Raw genomic sequence first — 20,279 nt, forward strand, 5'->3', positions numbered from 1 at the left:
ATTCTCTCATGGTCATCTGTCACTGCATGGTGAAAGCTCTAAAGTTGTCTAAGATGTCATAACTTTCTTGTTTTTCCTTTACAGCAAGCAACCCAGTGATAGCAGCCCAGCTCTGGTGAGTGTCCCTGAGCTCTAGAGCACAGCTCTCCTCTCTCAGGATCGTATTTACTTGCAGTGTTAACTTTTTCCTTACTACAATCAGATCAGAAAGTGTGTCACCGGGTATATTTTTTTTCCACCTTTTTCTGCTGCCTGGCTATTCCATTCTCATGGCTTTCATTAAGTACACAGTATAATGTTCCAGGACGGTTTGTTTTTTTGCAAGGCATAGCTGCTTTGTTTGAGTAGCTGTGTGCTTTGTTTACTTTAACCGGGTGAGGAAGGTAGAGGCATGTGCACAGCACACTGTGTCGATGGCGAGGCAGGCGGTGCTGGGAGAGGAAGGCGGCGCTCGGGAGCAAAAGCTGGACGAGAGCAGATGCTAGATTTGCTCATACATCGTAGAAGAGGTTAAACACCTTTACTGATATCCCTGCAGGAAAAGGAACTTACCACAAGAGTGAAAACCGGCTGCACGGGATTCAGCAGAGATTTTCTGTAAAGGGCCAGCTAGTCCATATTTGAGACTTTGCAGGCTCTGCTGTCTCTTTCACAGCTACTCAGCTCTGCTGTTGTAGCTAGAGAGCCGCTGTGGACGATATGTAAATGCATGAATGTGGCTGCATTCCAATAAAACTTTACTCATAAATATCAGCGGGCCAGATTTGGCCCAAGGGGTGTAGTTTCTACAGGCCTCTTCCCTGGCACAGGTGTCCAGGGTCTTGCATGTATAGTAGAATAATCTGGTGAGCTATAATTATCTGAAACATCCACCCCAACCACGCCCCAGGTTCATTGAATCAGTCTTTCGGGGTGGGACCCAGATAGCTTGTTTTTAAAGCTGCTCTGGTGAGTCTGCCTGGCATATACCTCTCTTGCTCCCTCTAAAGCAACTGCCTGTCTTATGTGAGTTTTGGCTTGTCAAGTAGACAAGCCGTCGTGCGAGGGAACCACAGACTAGTGTTGTTTGGACCTTTGTTCTGAACTCGATGCTGGTAGGTAGCCCAGGCTGGTGAGCCTCTCAGTCATCCCAGGCGCAGGTCTCAAGGCAGCTGAGAGGGTGGTCTTTGAGATGGGCACAGCTTGACTGTGCCATGTACTGTCAGTCAAGATAGCTGGCAGAACATGGCACAAGATGAAGTGGGTTTCAGATACCCCGGTTAGTGAGGAGAGCCCTGGCTGAGGCATCAGGAGTCCTCCCTCCAGGTACCAGCTGTGTTCTAACCCAGCTCTGGAGACTTAGGCCTTCTTACCTCTGAGCCTCCGTTTTCTTTTTTTTTGCAAATGAGGGGGATGGGCTAGATCAGTTTTTTGCCAAACTGTCTTACCCTCTGATCTTCACCCTCTAGAAGAAACCTGATGTCAAAGCCCAATGTACAGAACAGACAAATGTGGAGGTCCTCTAGATGAAGCCTGGAGGGCGGGGCTGGGGGGGGTGAGGGACCAGTTCCTGCCTGCTCATCTGCCTTCCCTGCCACTCCCCCGACCCCATAGCTCCAGGGCACCTATGAAGAACCCAGGGTTCTAGAGAACGCAGCTGGTCCCTCATATCACACAGCTGGAAACAGCCTCACAGCTCTGATTCCAAACCCGACTTTCAGTGTCATTCTTCCTTTCATCTCTGGGTTTTGTTCTCAGCATCTGATGAAGGGGCTCAGGGGTCCTACTGAACCCTGCCCCAGAGGGTGGGAGGAGGTTGCAGTATTTTCAATGGGTTAGTTGTAGGTCGCTAGATTCACCCCATTTCTGGGATTCCTCTGGAAGATGGTATGCCAGATGGCATCTATACCTTTCTTAGCCTGTCGAGGTGTCTTGCTTTTAATTCTCTGAGGCTTGTAAGTTCCAGCCCCAATTTCTTTCCTTTGCTCTCTCTGGTGGTGATTGTTTGGCTTGTCTGTTTCTCCTTAATAAAATTACATTTTCCTCTTAGCATCTAGTGGAGATTATATACTGCGAACCAAAACAAACCAAAAAAAAAAAATTCATAAAAAAAAAGCCCTGGTAAATATACCCTTTAGGAACAAATGAACTAATAACTGCTGTTCACAGCTGTTCCATTGCTTTTCACAGCCTGTGGGATCCCAGGGTGAGTAGGATTGCTATGGGAGCCATGGATGAAACTCTGCTCTGGGCTCCAGAGGTACTACTAGAAAAATAGCACCTTGCAGAACACTTACCTGATGAAATCCAGCCGGAGGTGATCTGGCCCAGAGCCTAGCTCTGTGTACTGGTCCTCCCTGGAAACTGGAACACAGAACCATTTAGACCCAAGCAAGACTCGTAACAGTGATCTGTTTGCCTCTCAGTGTTGGAGAAGCCGGCAATAACGCTTGATTTCAAGCACACCCCCTGGCAATAATGATTGCCTGCTCTGTCCATATATATATATACATACATATATATTTTAAGATCCCGTCAGCCAAGCACAGTAGCTCATGCCTATAATCCCAGCACTTTGGGAGGCTGAGGCTGGAGGATTGCTTGAGCCCAGGAGTTCAGGATCAGCCTGAGCAACATAGCGAGACCCCAAGACCCCATCTCTTAAAGAATCGAAATAGGATCATGTCGCTGGGCGCGGTGGCTAATGCCTATAATCCCAGCACTTTGGGAGGCCGAGGTGGGTGGATCACGAGGTCAGGGGTTCAAGACCAGCCTGGCCAACATGGTGAAACCCCATCTCTACTAAAAATACAAAAAATTAGCCAGGCATGGTGGCACGCACCTATAATCCCAGCTACTCTGGAGGCTGAGGCAGGAGAATGGCTTGAACCCAGGAGGCGGAAGTTGTGGTGAGCAGAGATCACGCCATTGCACTCCAGCCTGGGCAACTGAGTAAGACTCCGTCTCAAAAAAATTAAAAAATAGAAGGAATAGGATCATGCCTGAGGAGTCCTGAGCCTTTTCTCAGTCCCTCCAAGAGCCAAGTTGGTTTAGCAGAAAGAAGACAGGCTTTAGGATTCTGCAGATGTCGATTCTAGCCCTGACTCCCACTGACCAGCCAGGTGACCTTGAGCAGGTTTCCCAACTCCCTGTTAGGCAACTGTTCCTTTATCTGTAAAACAAGGTGGTCACTTTTGTTGACCTCATAGCCTTGTCGTGTGGATTAAATAATAACAGATGTAAAGTTCCCAGTACAGAGTCTTGTCTGGAGAGAACATTTCAAAGTGGTGGCCAGATGAATAGCGGAGAACCCACGTGTGGCTCCCACCACAGTCTCCAGTGGGAGCTGCTCAGGAGGGACTGGTGCCTCCTGCTGTGGTGGGAAGAAGCTCGCCCATCACTGGAGGAGCTTCTGGTGCGGGTGCCGTGGAGTCTCCCAGCAATGCCAGGGCGGGCCTGAAATGGGAGTAAAATTACTTGGTTTGCCCAACGGAGACAGGATCTCCTTTTTGCCACCAAAATATGACATCGAGGCTGCATTCTGGAATATTTCCTACTGTTTCTGTTTGTGAGCGCTAAAGGGATGAGTGAAAGTTGCTGTCTGTGGTTTTCCTTGTTATATGTTCATTTAAACAACCAATAACCAAAAAGAAGTAGTTATGTGGGAGCTCCTAGTACGGTATGTAGCACATGGGAATAGTTCATGATTGTTAAATAAATCAGTAATAATGCCACTTTATAACCTATTTTTCTTTTTCTTTTTTTAGCTCTAAAACAAATCCAGAAGTCCATAATTACCAGGTAAGATACTGCTTTTAAAGATTTTCTTTAAAAAAAGAAAATTTTTAAAGTAAAATAAAAACAACAAAAACAGGTTTTCTTAAAGTTTCTAAATTTTCCACAATGAGCAGTCATCATATTTATAATCAGATTTTGAGGAAGTAATAACAATATTTGTGTTTTGAGAAAATGGTAAGAGGAGAGCCCTTTCCTTCTGACCCCTGCCACTTCTTGGCCATCTGAACTGCCTGTTTTTCTTAACCTTGTTAACTGGCAAGCGTCAGGGACATATGTTTAGGTTTCTGGGTGGTCACACACAGCCCCTTATTGGCATTCAAGTGAGGCAGCTTTTTGTCAAAGTGTGTTCTAGGCCTAGGGACCATGAATCCCTTGAGATGGGCTTCCAGGAAAGGATGTTTTGGTCGACGATAGCTGGGAAATGTTGCATCTTTCATTCCTCTTCTTGGATTTTCCAGTGCCCATTGAGGTGTGAAAGTACTGAGAAATCCTGCAAGAAAGACATGTTTTATTTTTTTTTAATCCATTGTTTCCTCAAATTATTTGTGTATTGGTCCCCTCTCTCACCCCTGATTTAAAAAACTAGTCTTGAGCTGGCACAGTGGTGTACATCTGTAGTGCCAGGTATTCGGGGAGGCTAAGGTGGGAGGATCACTTGAGCCCAGGAATTCAAGACTGCAGTGAGCTATGATCCTAGACCATTGCACTTCAGCCCAGATGACACAGTGAGAGCTCATCTCTTTAAAAAAAAACAAACACACACTAGCCTCACCCTCTACATCTCTTTTTAAAACAACACTAGCCTCAGCCCCTCCCATTTTTTGGTTGTGGTGAACTCATGAGCACAAACAGATCAGTGGTTTCTAGAATCTACTGTGTGAAGCACTGTGCCAGGCCCATCCCTGCAGAAGGAGCACAATACGTTTCTATGGCTGGTGTCTTGCTCTTTCTCAGGACAGCCAGCCAGGACCCGTGCCACCTGCCAGCCCACCCATGCCTGGTAGCATGAAAGGTTTGGTTTACAGCTCAGCCTGGAGCAAGTACATTCTTCCTAAGCCACCATGGGTGGCTCTCTCTGGCCATTCACAGCCTTGTGCCACCTGGTTCCAACTTCTCTGTTTATTTCTCACCACTCCCATCATACTCCATATGTTCAGCTCACAGGGAATTGCATAATTGTTGCCCCATAATTTCTTCCCACTGTTCTTTGTCCATGTTTGTCTGCCTGGAATTTCTTTGCTTCCTATCAGTATATTAAATTATCTCTCAAAGACCAACTCAGGGTTGGGCACAGTGGCTCATTCCTGTAATCCCAGCACCTTGGGATCACAGCCAAGGCAAGAGGATCACTTGAGTCCAGGAATTTAAGACTAGCCTGGACAACATAGTGAGATCCCATCTCTATTTTTTTTAATTTTGTTTTATTAAAAAAAAATTTTCATTATTGTTTAAAGACCAACTCAGAAGTCACCTCCTCTACGCCTTCTCTGATCTTTTCAGTTGGAAGCCCCCAGCACCCAGTGGTTCTCCATCCTGCTGCATATTAAAGCCATCTGGCCAGCTTTAAAAAAATAACTAGTGCTTGGTCCATATCCCTGAGAGATTGATTGATTGACTGAGACAGAGTCTTGCTCTACTGCCCAGGCTGGAGTGCAGTGGCACAGTCTCAGCTCACTGCAGCCTCAGCCTTTCAGGTTCAAGCGATTCTCTTGACTCAGCCTCTCAAGTAGCTGAGATTACAGGTGCCCACCACCACACCTGGCAATTTTTTGTAGAGACAGGGTTTCACCTTGTTGACCAGGCTGGTCCCGAGCTCCTGACCTCAAGTGATCCACCCACCTCAGCCTTGCACCCCTGAGAGATTGAATCTGAAACTCCAGGGGTAAGATCTGGGCACCTGCAGACTTCAGATTTCTAGGTGAAGATCTCCAGCTTCAGATCTCCTAAGGAGGTTCTGATGAGCAGCTGGGCAGGGATTCTGATGTGGACCTCGCTTCCCAGGTGGTCATTTGTTTGTGTTTAGAGGCAGCATCTTTGTCTGCTTACTTGTAACTCGGGGCCAACTCTCTTGGCCTGGACTGGTGTGGGTATCCGAGGGACACTGCCCTCCCAGGTTTCTCTGCTCCATCCCCAGTCTGAAGTAATGAAGCTATTCCATAAACAGGTTCACTTGAGAGCCTTATTCTCATCATCCCCTTTCTTGGTCTTTCATTACTGTAAATATTAATTCCTTACATGAGGGTAAGATCTGAAATCCCAATGTATATTATCTTTGTGAGGTTTCCGAGTTACACCACAGAAGAACTTTGTGATAATTGACTTTCATGCATGAAATCATATTCCCAGTGTGCAGAACCTGGAAATGACTTCCACATTTTAGGAAATGACACGTAAAAAGTGTTGGAACTTGGTTGGGGAAAAGTCTGGCTTCCCCCTCTCCTTACCTTCATTGGGTTCTTGAATCTTCTTTTTTGTTTGGTTATTTTTTTGTTTTTGAGACAGAGACTGTCTCTGTCACCCAGGCTGGAGTGCAGTGGTGTGATCTCGGCTCACTGCAACCTCCGCCTCCCGGGTTCAAGTGATTCTCCTGCCTCAGCTTCCTAAGTAGCTAGGGTTACAGGTGTGTGTGTGCCATTACACCCAGCTAATTTTTGCATTTTTAGTAGAGATGGAGTTTCACCATGTTGGCCAGGCTGGTCTCGAACTCCCAACCTCAAGTGATCTGCCCGCCTCGGCCTCCCAAAGTGCTGGGTTTATAGGCATGAACCACTGTGCCTGGCCCAGCGTTCTTGAATCTTCTTACTCGCTGTTTTTTGTAAAGGGGTTTTCAGGTGTGAGTAACTGAAGTTGTAGGGGACAAGTAGTTGATAGGTGATCAGTGCTTGAAGGAGAGACAAAAATGTTAGAAAAGCAAAGCAGCTCAGCGCTGCCGTGCCCTCTCCCCACAGCCCTGGGGTGTGTTCCCACTGTGCATTTTCTGCTTAGAGTGAACATCGAGGCGATTGTTTGTTGAAATCAGATCTACTGAAACTCATCTAGGCATTGTTATCGCAACATCATTGGCAACCCCGGGTCCTTTGGACCTTGCCAGTCTTAGAGGTCTTGTGTTGTTCTATCAAGGGTTGGGAGTAAATTGACCGGGAAGAGAACATCCTGAGAAGTGGCCTGATCAGCATTTGAATACTGTGAAGGGTATTCAGGAGGATAGTGTTCCAGCATTTATCTTATTTCGAGCACCGCAAGGTCAGCCAACTGCAAAGGATGGATCACTGTGTTCTCAACGGGGACTCTGTTGGCATCTGGGGAGGGAGAGTTCTTCATTGTTTGGGACTGTCCCTGGAATTGCAGGATGATTAGCTTCCCTTTTCTCTGTCCCTGTGACAAGCAGACATGCACACATTCATTTCCTGTTGTCCTCTGAGGGACATGAGTATACCAGTTGAGAACCAGCTGGGTTAACATTAAAATACTCCTTGACAGTTGAGAATGTGAATGATTGCCAGAGGAGATCAAGGAAGTTTCTGGAATCTTTTTCCAGATCTGTGGATCAGGTTCCCGCCTCTCTCTGATGAATCTGATTTGGTTGTGTTTAAAGCCAGAGAAAAGCATAGAGAGGGTCCAGTTCTAGGTCAACCTTTCTCTATTGTTGAACAGCCAGTGAATGGGACCTCATTCTGGGCCGCTGTGATCAAAACACCTGGAACAGTCCAGCTCTGGGCAAATCATCTAAACTCTTTGGGTTTCTGTATTCCCCTAAAGGAGAAATATGCAAAGATTGCATCAGGGAGGTGCTAAAGCCCTGGTCAGCTCCCAGATCCTGCTACTGAGATATTTTCTCCAGATTCCTTTTCCTGCAGCATGTCTTTCCGGGGGCTGCAGAGTCTGCTTGCTGACAGGCATCTTTGAAGGAGAAAGGAAAGGCTGCTGGAATATAGAGCAGGCAGGGAGGGCATCTCAGGTCCATGAAAATGGAATGAACAGAGAATTCTCTGTGCCAGAGAGCAGGCCACTGCTTATTAACCAAAGTAGCCCGAGAGGGAGGAGAAGAAATAATTAAAAGAGTAATGGTAGCATGATTGTAATGACTTAAATGTCAAGAGGGACTTAATTTGCCCCTTAGGAAGTTGAGCCTTGAGAGCCCCTGACTTCTGCTGATGTCTAGGACCACTGCCCTCTACAGGCCAGAATTGGAAAGGCAGCCTGCTACCTAGCCCGCTAGGGCTGCACCCGGGTCCGTTTGTGAGTCACTACTAGTCAGGGTCTGTGTTCTCTTTTTAAAATGGCCAACTTCAAAATTAGTGGGGCATGGTGGCACATGTCTGTAATCCCAGCTACCCAGGAGGCTGAAGCAAGAGAATCACTTGAACCCAGGAGATAGAGGTTGCCAAGATCCTGCATTGCACTCCAGCCTGGGTGACAGAGCGAGACTCTGTCAAAAAAAAAAAAAAAAAAAACAGAAAGAAAAGGCAACTTTCAACCTCCTTCCTTCCTTCCTTTCTCTTCCTTCCTTCCTTCCCTTCCCTTCTTTTTCTTTCTTCTCTCCCTCCCTACCTGCCTGCCTTCCCTCCCTCCCCCATCCCTTCTCCTCTCTCCCTTTCTCCCTCCCGCATCAGGATTATAAGCACTCTGGATGGTTTTGTTTGTTTGGGTATTTTGTTTTGGATTACATTTTAGAAGATTATTTTTATTGCTTAAACCAGGGAGGAAGAAAAAAACTTCACCCACGGCCCTGCTGCTTCACTTCACATCCCTGTCCAGCCCTTGTCTGTGTGCAGATGTAACTGTTCCACATGGTCATTGTCATTTTCGGCAATGACAAAAATTGTTTCTGAAGAGAGAAATTGCCTCCCACTCTCCCCATCTCTCTGACACCTTCCGCCTCTTCCCCTGGGGAGATGAATACAGCCTGTCGCTGGTACTCTGGACAACCCCCTTCAAGGCAGGTGCTGTCACCTTCCTTCTAAGCGTGGCTTCCCAGCTCCTTCACGGGGAGCTGCCTCTGGAGAGGGCTAGAACCAGGGCTGGGTTTCAGCCCCCAGCCTTTGTCAGAGGGGGAAACGTGATCATCCTGGGAAACATCCGCCCACCCCCACCCCGCAGCCAGGGTCTATGGCCTTTCCATTCATAGTCCCCCAGCCCCTCGGGTGAATGCCAGTAACTGAGAAAGTGAATGAGAACCATTGAAATTAAAAGGTCATCAAATAATCAAGTTTGGTGTTTTATTTCTAGCCTCAGTATCATCCTAATATCCACCCCAGCCAGCCCCGGTGGCATCCTCACTCTCCAAATGTCAGGTAAGTGCTGGTGCTTCCAGAGCTGCACCTTTGAAAGTTCTCCTTTCTCTAGAAAAGTTCAGATTCTACTTAGTTAGGAGTAGGAAGTCTGCATCAGAAACAGCCCTTAAGGGGTGCATTGTCATGGCTGAGATGAATAAATTTTCAAAGCAAAGGTAGCCAGTAATGAGTGTGGATGCATCAAAGGTCTGCTTTGTGAAATAAAAAATGAATTGATTTTTAAAAATCATTCTGACCTGAGATATTCTTGGTTTAGTTTTGTATTCAAGATGTTACTTAAAATTTCTAAGTAACATTTTTCTGTCCTGAAAATTTGTTTACTTCAAATGTGATGAAAGCTTAGGGATTTTTGTTGCTGTGGGTTTTTTTTTTTTTTTTTAAGAATTTTTTTGGGGGTGGGGGGAATGAGTTTGCTTTTTGTTGCAATAGATATTTTTTCCCTAAACCGAGGGATCAATAAAATTTTTCTGTAAAGGATCAGCCAGTATTTTCTGCTTTGTGGTCGCTGTCACAACTCCTTAACTCTGCCATTGTACTTTGAAAACAGCCCTAGACAATCCATAAATGAGAAGCTATGGCTATGCTTCAATGAAACTGATTTACAAGATCAGTGGGATTGGGCCGAGGGCTGTCATTTACCAACCTTGGCCCTGACCTACCATAGTCCTTTCTAAGCCAACTGGCATCTGCTGGACTGTGTTTATAGTTAGGCTTGAGAGTTTTTTTTTTTTTTTAGGCTAGCTTTGTGACAGCAAATGTTCCTTTTAAGATTTGAATTTTAGATCAGTCTTAATTGGTGTTTATTTGCGAAGCTATTTCAGAAACATGGTTGGCAAGTTCAGTTTGCATAAAGGTGAGGTTGCTAGCCTTTCTCTGAGAAAGTATGGCGAATAAAATGATGGAAATAAACCCACTTAGAGCAAGGCAAAAAAAAAAAAGTTTGTTGGGGAATTTTGTAACCCAAGAGTGTGATTGTTTATAAATACTTGGTAGTCATATAACTTTTTAAAGCAAGGTAGGTTCATGGAGTAATAATTCTAAATCTTGCTGTGTTTCAAAGGTACTTTATTCTTCAGACATAAGAAACAGAAGAGAGTTATAGAAATGCAATTTTAATTAACATTGTTTTTACAAAAGTTTGTGCTTATCATTACCTGTTTTATCATGTTAGTTTTCTTCTGAGGCACAGTTTAGCAGCAGGCCTTCTGAGGAAGGCTGTAAACAGTGCCTCTCTGGGGTGTGCCTGCTATTGGCACTTGAGTGTCATCTGGAAGTTTGTTAATGCAAATGGTCGGCCCCACCACAGACCTACTAGATCAGAATCTATGGGGTGGGGCCAACATGTTGTGTATTTTCAAGCTCTGCAAAGATACCCCATGAAAACAGAGTTTGTTAGTCCAACACTTTTGGCAAATGCTGCCTGAGGCATTCATGGTGCACACTGGCATGATAAAACCTCCAAGCAGTCCTGTAGTAAAGGAACATTTTCCACCTTCACTAAGCTTTCTCCAGACGGACTTGACCATGAGACACCCTTTGAGAAATGATGATTTGACCGTAGACAGAGCCTTGCTCTGCTGGGAAGTTCATAGATGAGCTGCATCTGAACTTTTATAATACTCACGTAGGAAATCCATTCATTTCCATTCATAGCCATCCCCATTCACGTGGCTCACGGTTCCCGCTGCCCCATTTCCTTTGTGCTTGTGTTGTTTCACTTACATTTCTGCATTTTCTTCCATTCTCCCACTAACCATTCACTCTGCAAACGAAACAGGCCATCCTTTCAGGATGACAGGTCGCATTGGAAAGCGTCGGCCAGTGGAGATGACAGCCATTTTGATTATGTCCACGACCAGAACCAGAAGAACTTAGGAGGGATGCAGAGTATGATGTATCGAGATAAACTCATGACTGCACTTTGAGAGACTGAAGCGTCTCTCTTCCATTCACCTTCATAGTTTCACTGCATTCCATGAAAAATGTCTTGGCCTCACATGGATGGATGTGTTTTTACGAGGGTCTTTAAGGAGTAGTCCTGAAAGGTGTTTTCAGTGTCCGCATAAATATTTGAAGATAAAACCACGGTAGCTTGTCATAATTTACTGTTGACTGCATTCTCATTGAAATGAAGGTAGTTAAAGTCTCAGGAATCATTTTGATGTTCTGATTTGAAAATTGGAGTCAAAGTCTATGTTTATCATATTACTGTGTGCCTGATATTGTTTGTTATTTAATTAATGGGACCAAATAAAACCAGAAGAGCTTGGGAAGATCGCTCAGCATATATTGCTGTGGTAGGAGTTGAGATTGCTAGGGTCCAGCTTCCGCCATAGTGTGGCCTGGACAAGTCATTGCCTCTTCACTGACCTCATTCTCCCCATCTGAAAAGAGAGCGTTGGACTAAGTGATCTCAAGGTCCTCTCCAACTCTACAATTCTGCAATTTGTTAACATTTAAATTTTTTTTTTAGGCTGAGGACATACATTCGAACTAATTTTATCACAAGGAAAACTGCAATACCCACTTCCTTGACAGAGAGTTACTCCTTTCAGAAGCTAAAGAAAGTATATAACTTATTAGATGTTATATAAATACAGGGAGACTTTGAATTTTATATCTTAAAGCAGTTGAGCTACTTTGAATTTAAGCAATTGTACTAATCTTAAATTGCATAGCATTTGTTTTGATAGAATTTGCTGCTCAAGTATGAGAATAATTTTTAATGTCTTAATGATTGGTGCTGCTAACTTGCATGATTTCAGAAGACGTAATTGTGAATACACGCTGTCAGAATTGGGGGATTGGTTTTTACCCTAGACTTCACTCTTAAAAAGCAACGTGCAATCGAGATCATTTATGGCTCAAATGAAAGCACATAAGGTTTTCTTGAAGTTGTGCCAAAGCATTCTGTAGAGTAGGATACGATGGGTGTTGCCCCAGTCTGTTTGTAGAACCAGAAATCAATATGTTGTCTTTTAGGTTAAAGCTTGTACCAAAATATTTATTTCCTGCATTTCAAGCCCTGAGTCAAACATTTTTTTCTCTTAATAAATAGACCTGAAATATTTTATTAGTATTTCTGTGAAATCAATTGATTCTTGTGCCATTTTTATACATGTAATTGTAATTTTACCCATTTTAAGTCCTTTTAAAAATGTTTGACATCCTTTGAGATATTTTATTACTAAAATCTGATCTTTTTGGCTACCGCAAAAATCTATTCAGAAAGAAGGTATCAGCTGCGTACCTTGCACAGCGGAGTTGACCACTTATAAGCTTTCCTTCCCTAAGGCATTTGTTTACAGGTGTATTCCATTTTAGCAGATGTTCTGATTCTCAGTGTATGTGCTGCATACAAATAAATGTGTTCTGAATCTTTTCATCTTATTGGTAGCATTTTTACAAATGTGTTTCCAAGGAATAAAGATTATTCTTGCTTTTTTTTGACTCCATCTTTATTTTTTTAATTGATTCTTGTTGCTGTGCAGAAGGCTCCTTTGTGAATGACCTCAGTAACAGAGCAGCTGGCTTTTGTAAGTCTGAAGGTGAGCATTCAGTTAGGTGGGTGGAGCAAGATCATCCTAGAATGAGGCTGCTCTTGGCAAAAGTGGCTCTTATAGGCACAGCAGCTGATACCTTTCTTCTTCTGGGGCTACTCTGGTGAAGGTTGTCCTATCTGTCACAGGTGCTGAGCAGAGAGAAGTGGTGGCAGTGGGATTTTCCCAGTAATAGTCCTGTAAAGGTGGGTGTTTGTCCTGTCTGGCAGGAAGACATCCAAACCCTTATCTGTGGGCTCCTGGAAATTGTGTATGCCATCTAATACCCTCTAATAAATACCTCTCTGCTTAAGGTAACTTGAGTGGTTTCAGTTGTCTGCCACCAAGAAGCCTAACCAGTTTGCATACTTAGGACATCCTGATTGTTAAAGGAAGTATACACTTTCATTCCTTAACTTAGTGGACCTTTCTTTACTGCAGTTGACCAGTTCAGTCCTCACAGCCTCCTTTTCTGTCATTCTGTTACATGTTGGTGTTTTCTAAAGGTCTTTCTTCTGCTCACTGCTCTTTTCGCCAGTCTACCGAAATCTTCTCATTCTGTCATAATTGTTAATGCTGTTGACTCTGAAACCACTCTCTCTAACCTAGACAGTCCTGTGAGCTTTTGGACTGACATTTCAACTTGGGTATTCTGTATACACCTCAAACTCCACCTATCAAAAATCAAATTGATCATCTTTTATCCTCCCTTGACAAAACTTTTCTTCTGCCTGAATTCTCTTTTTTACCCACAGTAAGAATGTATACATCATCTGCAACTCTTCTGCCTGTTGCCACCCATATCAAAACAGTGCCTAGGTCTGTTCAGCTCTGCCTTGGTATTCATACTTAGGCCTTCCTGTCTCTTCTTACTATAAATCCCATAGGAGCATCTTTTCTCTGGCTCAGAGGTGCCCTTTCTGCTCTCCCTGACTCCAGTTGCTCTTGACAAACTCACACTCCTCCCAGTCGCTACAGTGATCTTTCTAAAACACCCTCATGGGCCTGTGCCATTGCAGTGCTTGCCATCACCCTGAGGATGAAGTCCAAGGGCCTCTCTGTGGAATTTCCACTCTGTGTCTCCATCGTCTTGCTCTACCATATACCCCCCATTTCTCACCCTACTGTTGAAAATCCTTCAATGCCAAATTGCTTGTGGTTCCTGGCATGCACCACACCCTGCTGTTACTCACATCTGTGCCTTTGCAAATACTATTCCTTCTGCCTAGAATTCTGTCACTCCCATCCCTTCCCCTAACTCCTGCTCAATGTCTGCCTCTGCCCAGACATCTACTCCCAGGGACTCTCCGGCGGCCCCACCTCTGCAAATCGGGTTAATTTCTGTGTTCCAGTAATAACTTCCTCCCTTTCTACCCCCATCTATAGCAACGTTGCACTTAAAGCTTTGTATTAAAATGAGATCTTTCATTTATCTCATCCTGGAGCCTGTACACTGCATAAATCTGAGCTTGTGTCTTACTTGCCTCTGTTCCCCAGCACCTGACAGATAGCAGGTGCTCAGTGAATGTCTGCTCAGCAAGTGGATTATTCCACATTCATTTGAAAGGAGATGTCTAGCCAGATAACAGGCAATAATACATCATCTCTGGGCTGGTATGAAGATACCTGAACAACCTTATCCAGTATGGGGGCATCATACTTTGAGTAGGACATTGACCACCGTGTTACTTCTAGATTCAGTTTCATCATCTGAATATTACTCAGTGTGTCAACTCAGTGTGTTCTGATTTGAGGCACTGGTATCATGTTGTACAGGGCAGAAGAAAGTCCAACCACATGACATTGGAAACCCCGGAAGGTTGACACTGATCTGCGCTCATGTTATAGGGGCCAGTCATCTAATGCTGTGCTTTGCAGTCCACGTGTGTCACTTCACTTCCTGACCACCGTGTGAGATGGGTAGTATCCTCTTTTTCATAGATAGGGAAGCTCAGGCTTAGAGTTTAGCCAAGCAGCCTGTATTCCAGAGCCTGTGCTCTCAACCCCAGTGCTCTCTTGCCTCTCACCCTTCATCCCAGCATTTGTGACCCTGGGGATCCACATTTCCATGAGACTGTTAGATGATGTTGAACAGTTGACGCCACTGAAATCTAGTTGCTAACCAGAGAGCTGTCCACTCCCTCCAGCCATCTAGTAACCCCTATCCATCTGCATGACCACCACCACTGGTGGGCATCTAACTATCCATACAGCCCCCACCACTGTGGCCTAGTAACCATGTTCCCTCCACCGTCACCGCCACCAGTGGGCTCATAACTGTCCATACCCACCCCCGACACACCAGGGCTGGTAACCTTGTTCATCTCCATCACCTGTGATCTAATAATGCCATTTACTGCCTTCTCCCCAAACACACCCCTCCAGTGGTCTAGTAACCCTCTCCACACCTTACCACCCCTCCCCTAGTCTAGAATTCCTGTCCACACAGGCATCCTTCAGCAGTGGTCCTATTTTCAAAGAAGCAGAGATTGGGCATTATTCTTAGTGAACCACTGCTTATTTGAGACAATCCACTCTATTGCTTCCTTCCAAAAAGCTCACAAATGAACAATTTCTTCTGGAATATTACTTGACAGTAAAACCACACTCACTATTCCGTAACTAATAGAATTAACTTTTTACACTTTGAAACTCGGGTATTTATTGGTTTATCATCTATTCATGTTTCTGTGGTCCCCCAAAACATCCAACAGGGTGTTGACAGTTGTCATTGGATTGATGTAATTCATGCCAGAAGTCTTTATGCCAGGTAATTAATTACCTTGGTCTTCCAAACCCTCTTGCCATGGCCGGGCACGGTGGCTCACACCTGTAATCCCAGCACTTTGGGAGGCCGAGGCGGCAGATCACAAGATCAAAAGATCAAGATCATGCTGGCCAACATGGAGAAACCCTGTGCTACTAAAAATATAAAAATTAGCTGGGCTTGGTGGTGCACGCCTGTAGTTCCAGCTACTTGGGAGGCTGAGGCAGGAGAATCGCTTGAACCCAGGAGGCGGAAGTTTCAGTGAGCCAAGATTGCACCACTGCACTCCAGCCTGGCAACAGCGAGACTCATCTCAAAAAACAAACCCTCTTTCCTACTTCATTTATTGGTCTACCATTTCTACTGAAGATGGTTCTCCTTAACCATGAAGAAAGAGGAATAAGGACAGTGTGGGAACTCCTTAGTCCTTCTTGCCTGTTAATATTGCACCATCCTTCCAGGGCAGCGACTCCAGCCTCCTGGGTCCCACTCTGAACATAAATAATGACGGAGCCTGTTTGTTGCTCTTGACTTTACAGCTTTTAACTAGTCCTTTAAAGTCTGAGCTTATCAAATAACTCCCTGAACAGCCATATTGATCCCTTCGGATCAATATTTCTCAAACTTAGAGTTCTAAGTCAATTCCCTGGCCGACCAAGTCTTCCAGACGTACCAGGTAAATACTCTGTGTTGGTCTAGGATGATTTGCTTCCACTGTCTCACTACAGGAGGCAGTGGACAGATGCAGAGGGGAAGCGTAAGTGGGCAGAGAGAAAAAGCAAGTTAGTTAATGGTCCCTTGCACATGAGAAATGGTACATGTTAAGAAATCCTGGGGGTATCAAGAAGGCAAAACATGTAAAATGGACATTCATCTAAGCCTTAGCAAAAGAAAACCTCAATAGTTCTGCAAATAGGCCCACTTCTCCCAAAATTAGGGAGCCAAAGAATGGCTTGTACAACTTAACTAAAAATACGAATTACTGCATTCTAAATGGTCAGTGATAAGAACCAAGATCCTGCATTTTAACAGCCCAGGAGAGTCTCAGATGGGCAGCCCAGGTTTGCTTTTCACTTTGGTAAAGCAAAGCTGCTTATCTACTTGTGTTCATCCTGATTTTAATGCCTCAATTTTAACTCAATTTTTTTTAAACATGCATGTGAAGTCAATGGATGCATGCATCATAATAAGTAACTAGATCTGTCTGCTCAGCAAAGTTTTGCACTTCCTTAGGCCCAAGGTGAAGCAGAAGAGTGTAAGCATTCTAGTGGTTCTTTTTTTTTTTTTTTTTTTTTTAATGGAATCTCACACTGTCTTCCAGGCTGGAGTGTAGTGGTGCAATCTTGGCTCACTGCAACCTCCGCCTCTCAGGTTCAAGTGATATTCCTTGCCTCAGCCTCCCAAGTAGCTGGGATTATAGGCGCCTGCCACCACACCCAGGTAATTTTTTTTTTTTTTTTTTTTTTTGAGATGGAGTCTTGCTCTGTTGCCAGGCGGGAGTGCAATGGCGTGATCTCGGCTCACTGCAACCTCCACCTCCCTGGTTCAAGCTATTTTTCCACCTCAGCCTCTCAAGTAGCTGCGATTACAGGCATGCGCCACCACACCTTGCTAATTTGTATTTTTAGTAGAGATGGGTTTTCACCATGTTGGCCAGGATGGTCTCAATCTCTTGACCTCGTGATCTGCCCACCTCGGCCTCCCAAAGTGCTGGGATTACAGGCGCAAGCAACTGCGCCCGGCCTCTGGTGGTTCTTTATATGGCTTTAATTTCATCATTAACCAGCCCCCTGGAATCTATCAAACCCAGTCTGTGTTCTGCCTTCACTCCCCACTTCAGAAGCAAGGGACTAGTGAATTCCAGTTGTTGGAGAAGGACAGGGCGTGTGTATACACCAGTCTTAAGCACCTGGGCTAGGATTGGAGCCCATGATTGGGAAACAGGTAGAAGTTTGCAAAAGTAAAATGGCAAGACATTGCCAGCCAGGTGAGAGAAGGATTAAAGAAAGGTCCGCAGTGTGGGGATCTGGTTTTGTCAAGGGACAAGAGCCCCGCAGTTCTCTAATTAGGTGAAGTGTGGAAGCTTTGGAATCTCACAGTTTGAATCCCAGCTTTGCCGCTTACTAGCTGTGGGACCTTTGGCCATTTTCTTCTGGACACCTCATTTTCCTCATCCTCAAATGGAATTTACGAATATCTCACTGATAAGAGAATTATTAATAAATGACATCATATACAAAAGACGTTTTGCATAGTGATGCTAGCTGGCAAGAATTTTTAGTGGTTTTTTTTTGTTTGTTTTTTTGAGATGTAAGGTCTTAGCTTTCCATGTGGACAGAAATAGGCCAAGGAGATTCAAAATCTAGCTCAAGGCTGGGTGTGGTGGCTCATGCCTGTAATCCCAGCACTTCGAGAGGCCAGAGGCGGGCGGGTGGATCATTCAAGGTCAGGAGTTTGTGACCAGCCTGGCCAACATGGTGAAATGCTGTCTCCACTAAAAATACAAAAATTGGCCAGATGTGGTGGCACATGCCTGTAGTCCCAGCTACTCGGGAGGCTGAGGCAGGACAATCACATGAACCCAGGAGGCGGAGGTTGCAGTGAGCTAAGATCGCACCATTGCACTCTAGTCTGGGTAACCATGTGAGACTCCATCTTAAAAAAAAACAAAACAAAACAATCTAGCTCAAGAAATGGAATATCTAATAGATTGATGGCTTGAGATGTATATTCTAAGTTTAACAAGGGAAATGAGTGTTTGGTTCCAAAGGAAAGATCAGATGGAAGAGCATTAACACATATATAAAGACACATCTTTTTGAAACTAACAAACTCAGAGCAGAAACACCATGGAAATCTTTTGAGGAAATAAAAAAGAAATAGAAATGATATTTCTGTCTGAGAATACTAGGAAATAACTGGCCAGGCAGAATGTGGACAATGCTTTCCCATCTGCATGTGGCAGAAGTGGCATAGAGTAAGGAATTAGTGAGACGGCTGAAAGTCCATTCTCCTGGTATGATTGGGACTCAGAGGCTTGGAGAACTGAAACAGAGCGTCTGATTTCATCTTAGACAAAGTGGAGGAAGGTTTTATTAGGAGACTGTGTGGAAAGTTAGTAACGAAAGGGGACCACTGTGCTTTGTTGCCATTTTTTTGTTGTTACTTTTTCTTTTTTTCTTTTTTTTTTTTTTGAGATGGGGTCACTCTGTCACCCAGGCTGGAGTGCAGAAGTACGATCATGGCTTACTGTGGCCTTGACCTCTGGAGCTCAAACAATCCTCCCACCTCAGCCTCCTGAGTAGCTGGGACTACAGGCACGCGCCACCATGCTTGTCTAAACTTTTTTAAATTTTCTGTAGAGCTGGGGTCTTGCCATGTTGCCCAGGCTGGTCTCAACTCCTGGGCTCAAGCGATCCTCCTGCCTTGGCTTCTTAAAATATTGGGATTACAGGTGGGAGCCACTGCACCCGGCCTGTTGCCTTTTTAAAGACAGGTAATACAAACAGTAGTAAAAATTCAAGCACAAATAGCTGAAAGTTACTTTTCCTTGTCACCTTCTTATTCCACAGTTTTCCTTGGAAGCAAACGTTGTTAGCATTTCTCCTTGTCAATCTAGAGCTACTCCATGTATAAACGAGCATATATTTATTTAACCAATCAATATTGATGGACACTTAAGCTGAATCAACTCCCTCAAGTTACAGTGGTGCTGCCATTCTTGAACTTTCTGTTTGTGCACTTGAGCAAATCTATCTGTAGAATGAATTCCCTAGAAGCAGCATCCAGGTCTAAAGGTTTGTGCATATTTAAGTTAGATATTGCCTAATATTTTCTCTCCAAATATATTCCACCTGTTTATACTCCCTCCAGCCCACAGACACCCCCCAGCAATTAGGACAATGCCTCTGTGACCTCATAGGAAGAAAAGCACAGCCTTTGCTAGCTTTTTTTTTAAACTTAGTCTGATGAGTAAAATCCAGAATTTCTGTTTTAATTGCATTTCTCTATGAGCGAGGCTGTGCACCTTTTCAGCTTTCCAAATGCTGTTTGTTATTTTCTGTGAACCGTCGGAAACCTCTATTCTTTTTGTTTGTTTGTTTGTTTTGTTTTGTTTTGTTTTGTTTTGTGATAGAGTTTCACTCTTTGTTGCCCAGGCTGGAGTGCAGTGGTGCAATCTCGGCTCACTGCATCCTCCACTTCCCAGGTTCAAGTAATTCTCCTGTCTCAGCCTCCCAAGTAGCTAGGATACAGGTACCTGCCACCATGCCGGCTAACTTTTGTATTTTTAGTAGAGACTGGGTTTCACCATGTTGGCCATGCTGATCTCAAACTGACCTCAGGTGATACGCCCGCCTTGGCCTCCCAAAGTGCTGGGATTACAGGTGTGAGCCACCACATCTGGCTGAAACCCCTGTTCTTGAGTCATGCTCTTTAATAAACATCAGGCTAATGAAGTACAATTAACCATGTCATCTTAGTATTTATAATAATAGTGAAGAAGGGGAAGGCAGGGAAGAGTTGATGTTTACCAGACATTTTTTTGAAAGTAGGTTTCCAGGCTAAGCGTGGTGGCTGACGCCTGTAATCTCAGCATTTTGGGAGGCCGAGGTGAGTAAATCACCTGAGGTCAGGAGTTCAAGACCAGCCTGGCTAACATGGCAAAACCCCATCTCTGCTAAAAATACAAAAAATTAGCTGGACGTGGTGGCACATGCTTGTAATCCCAGCTACTCAGGAGGCTGAGACAGGAGAATCACTTGAACCTGGGAGGCAGAGGCTATGGTGAGCTGAGATTGCGCCAGTGCACTCTAGCCTGGGTGACAGAGCGAGACTCCATCTCAAAAAAAAAAAAAAGAGGCCGGGCGCGGTGGCTCAAGCCTGTAATCCCAGCACTTTGGG

General features: G+C 44.6%; 1 protein-coding gene and 1 long non-coding RNA gene across 5 annotated transcripts in view; one reads left to right on the forward strand and one right to left on the reverse strand.

Annotated features, from left to right (window-relative positions):
• Nucleotides 1–20,279, forward strand: part of EPB41L4B (erythrocyte membrane protein band 4.1 like 4B) — a 160,132-nt gene that overhangs the window by 74,296 nt on the left and 65,557 nt on the right. For 3 of the 4 annotated variants that reach the window (XM_064379093.1, XM_021672136.2, XM_064379079.1), the window contains exons 13-15: nt 85–115; nt 3,747–3,780; nt 9,007–9,071. In XM_064379093.1, the coding sequence (XP_064235163.1) occupies nt 85–115; nt 3,747–3,780; nt 9,007–9,071 (130 nt within the window). Of the gene's footprint in view, nt 1–84; nt 116–3,746; nt 3,781–9,006; nt 9,072–10,848; nt 12,516–20,279 lie in introns of those variants that run through there. The other variant, XM_064379102.1, reaches the window with a different exon arrangement.
• Nucleotides 9,848–20,279, reverse strand: part of LOC135276058 (uncharacterized) — a 30,527-nt gene continuing 20,095 nt past the window's right edge. The window contains exon 3 of the long non-coding RNA XR_010343616.1: nt 9,848–11,455. This is a non-coding gene — a long non-coding RNA (uncharacterized LOC135276058). The remainder of the gene's footprint in view (nt 11,456–20,279) is intronic.

Source organism: Aotus nancymaae, unplaced genomic scaffold (assembly GCF_030222135.1).
Source record: "Aotus nancymaae isolate 86718 unplaced genomic scaffold, 86718_ANA_hifiasm-v0.15.2.pri h1tg000003l, whole genome shotgun sequence".
Classification (NCBI taxonomy): Eukaryota; Metazoa; Chordata; class Mammalia; order Primates; family Aotidae; genus Aotus; species Aotus nancymaae.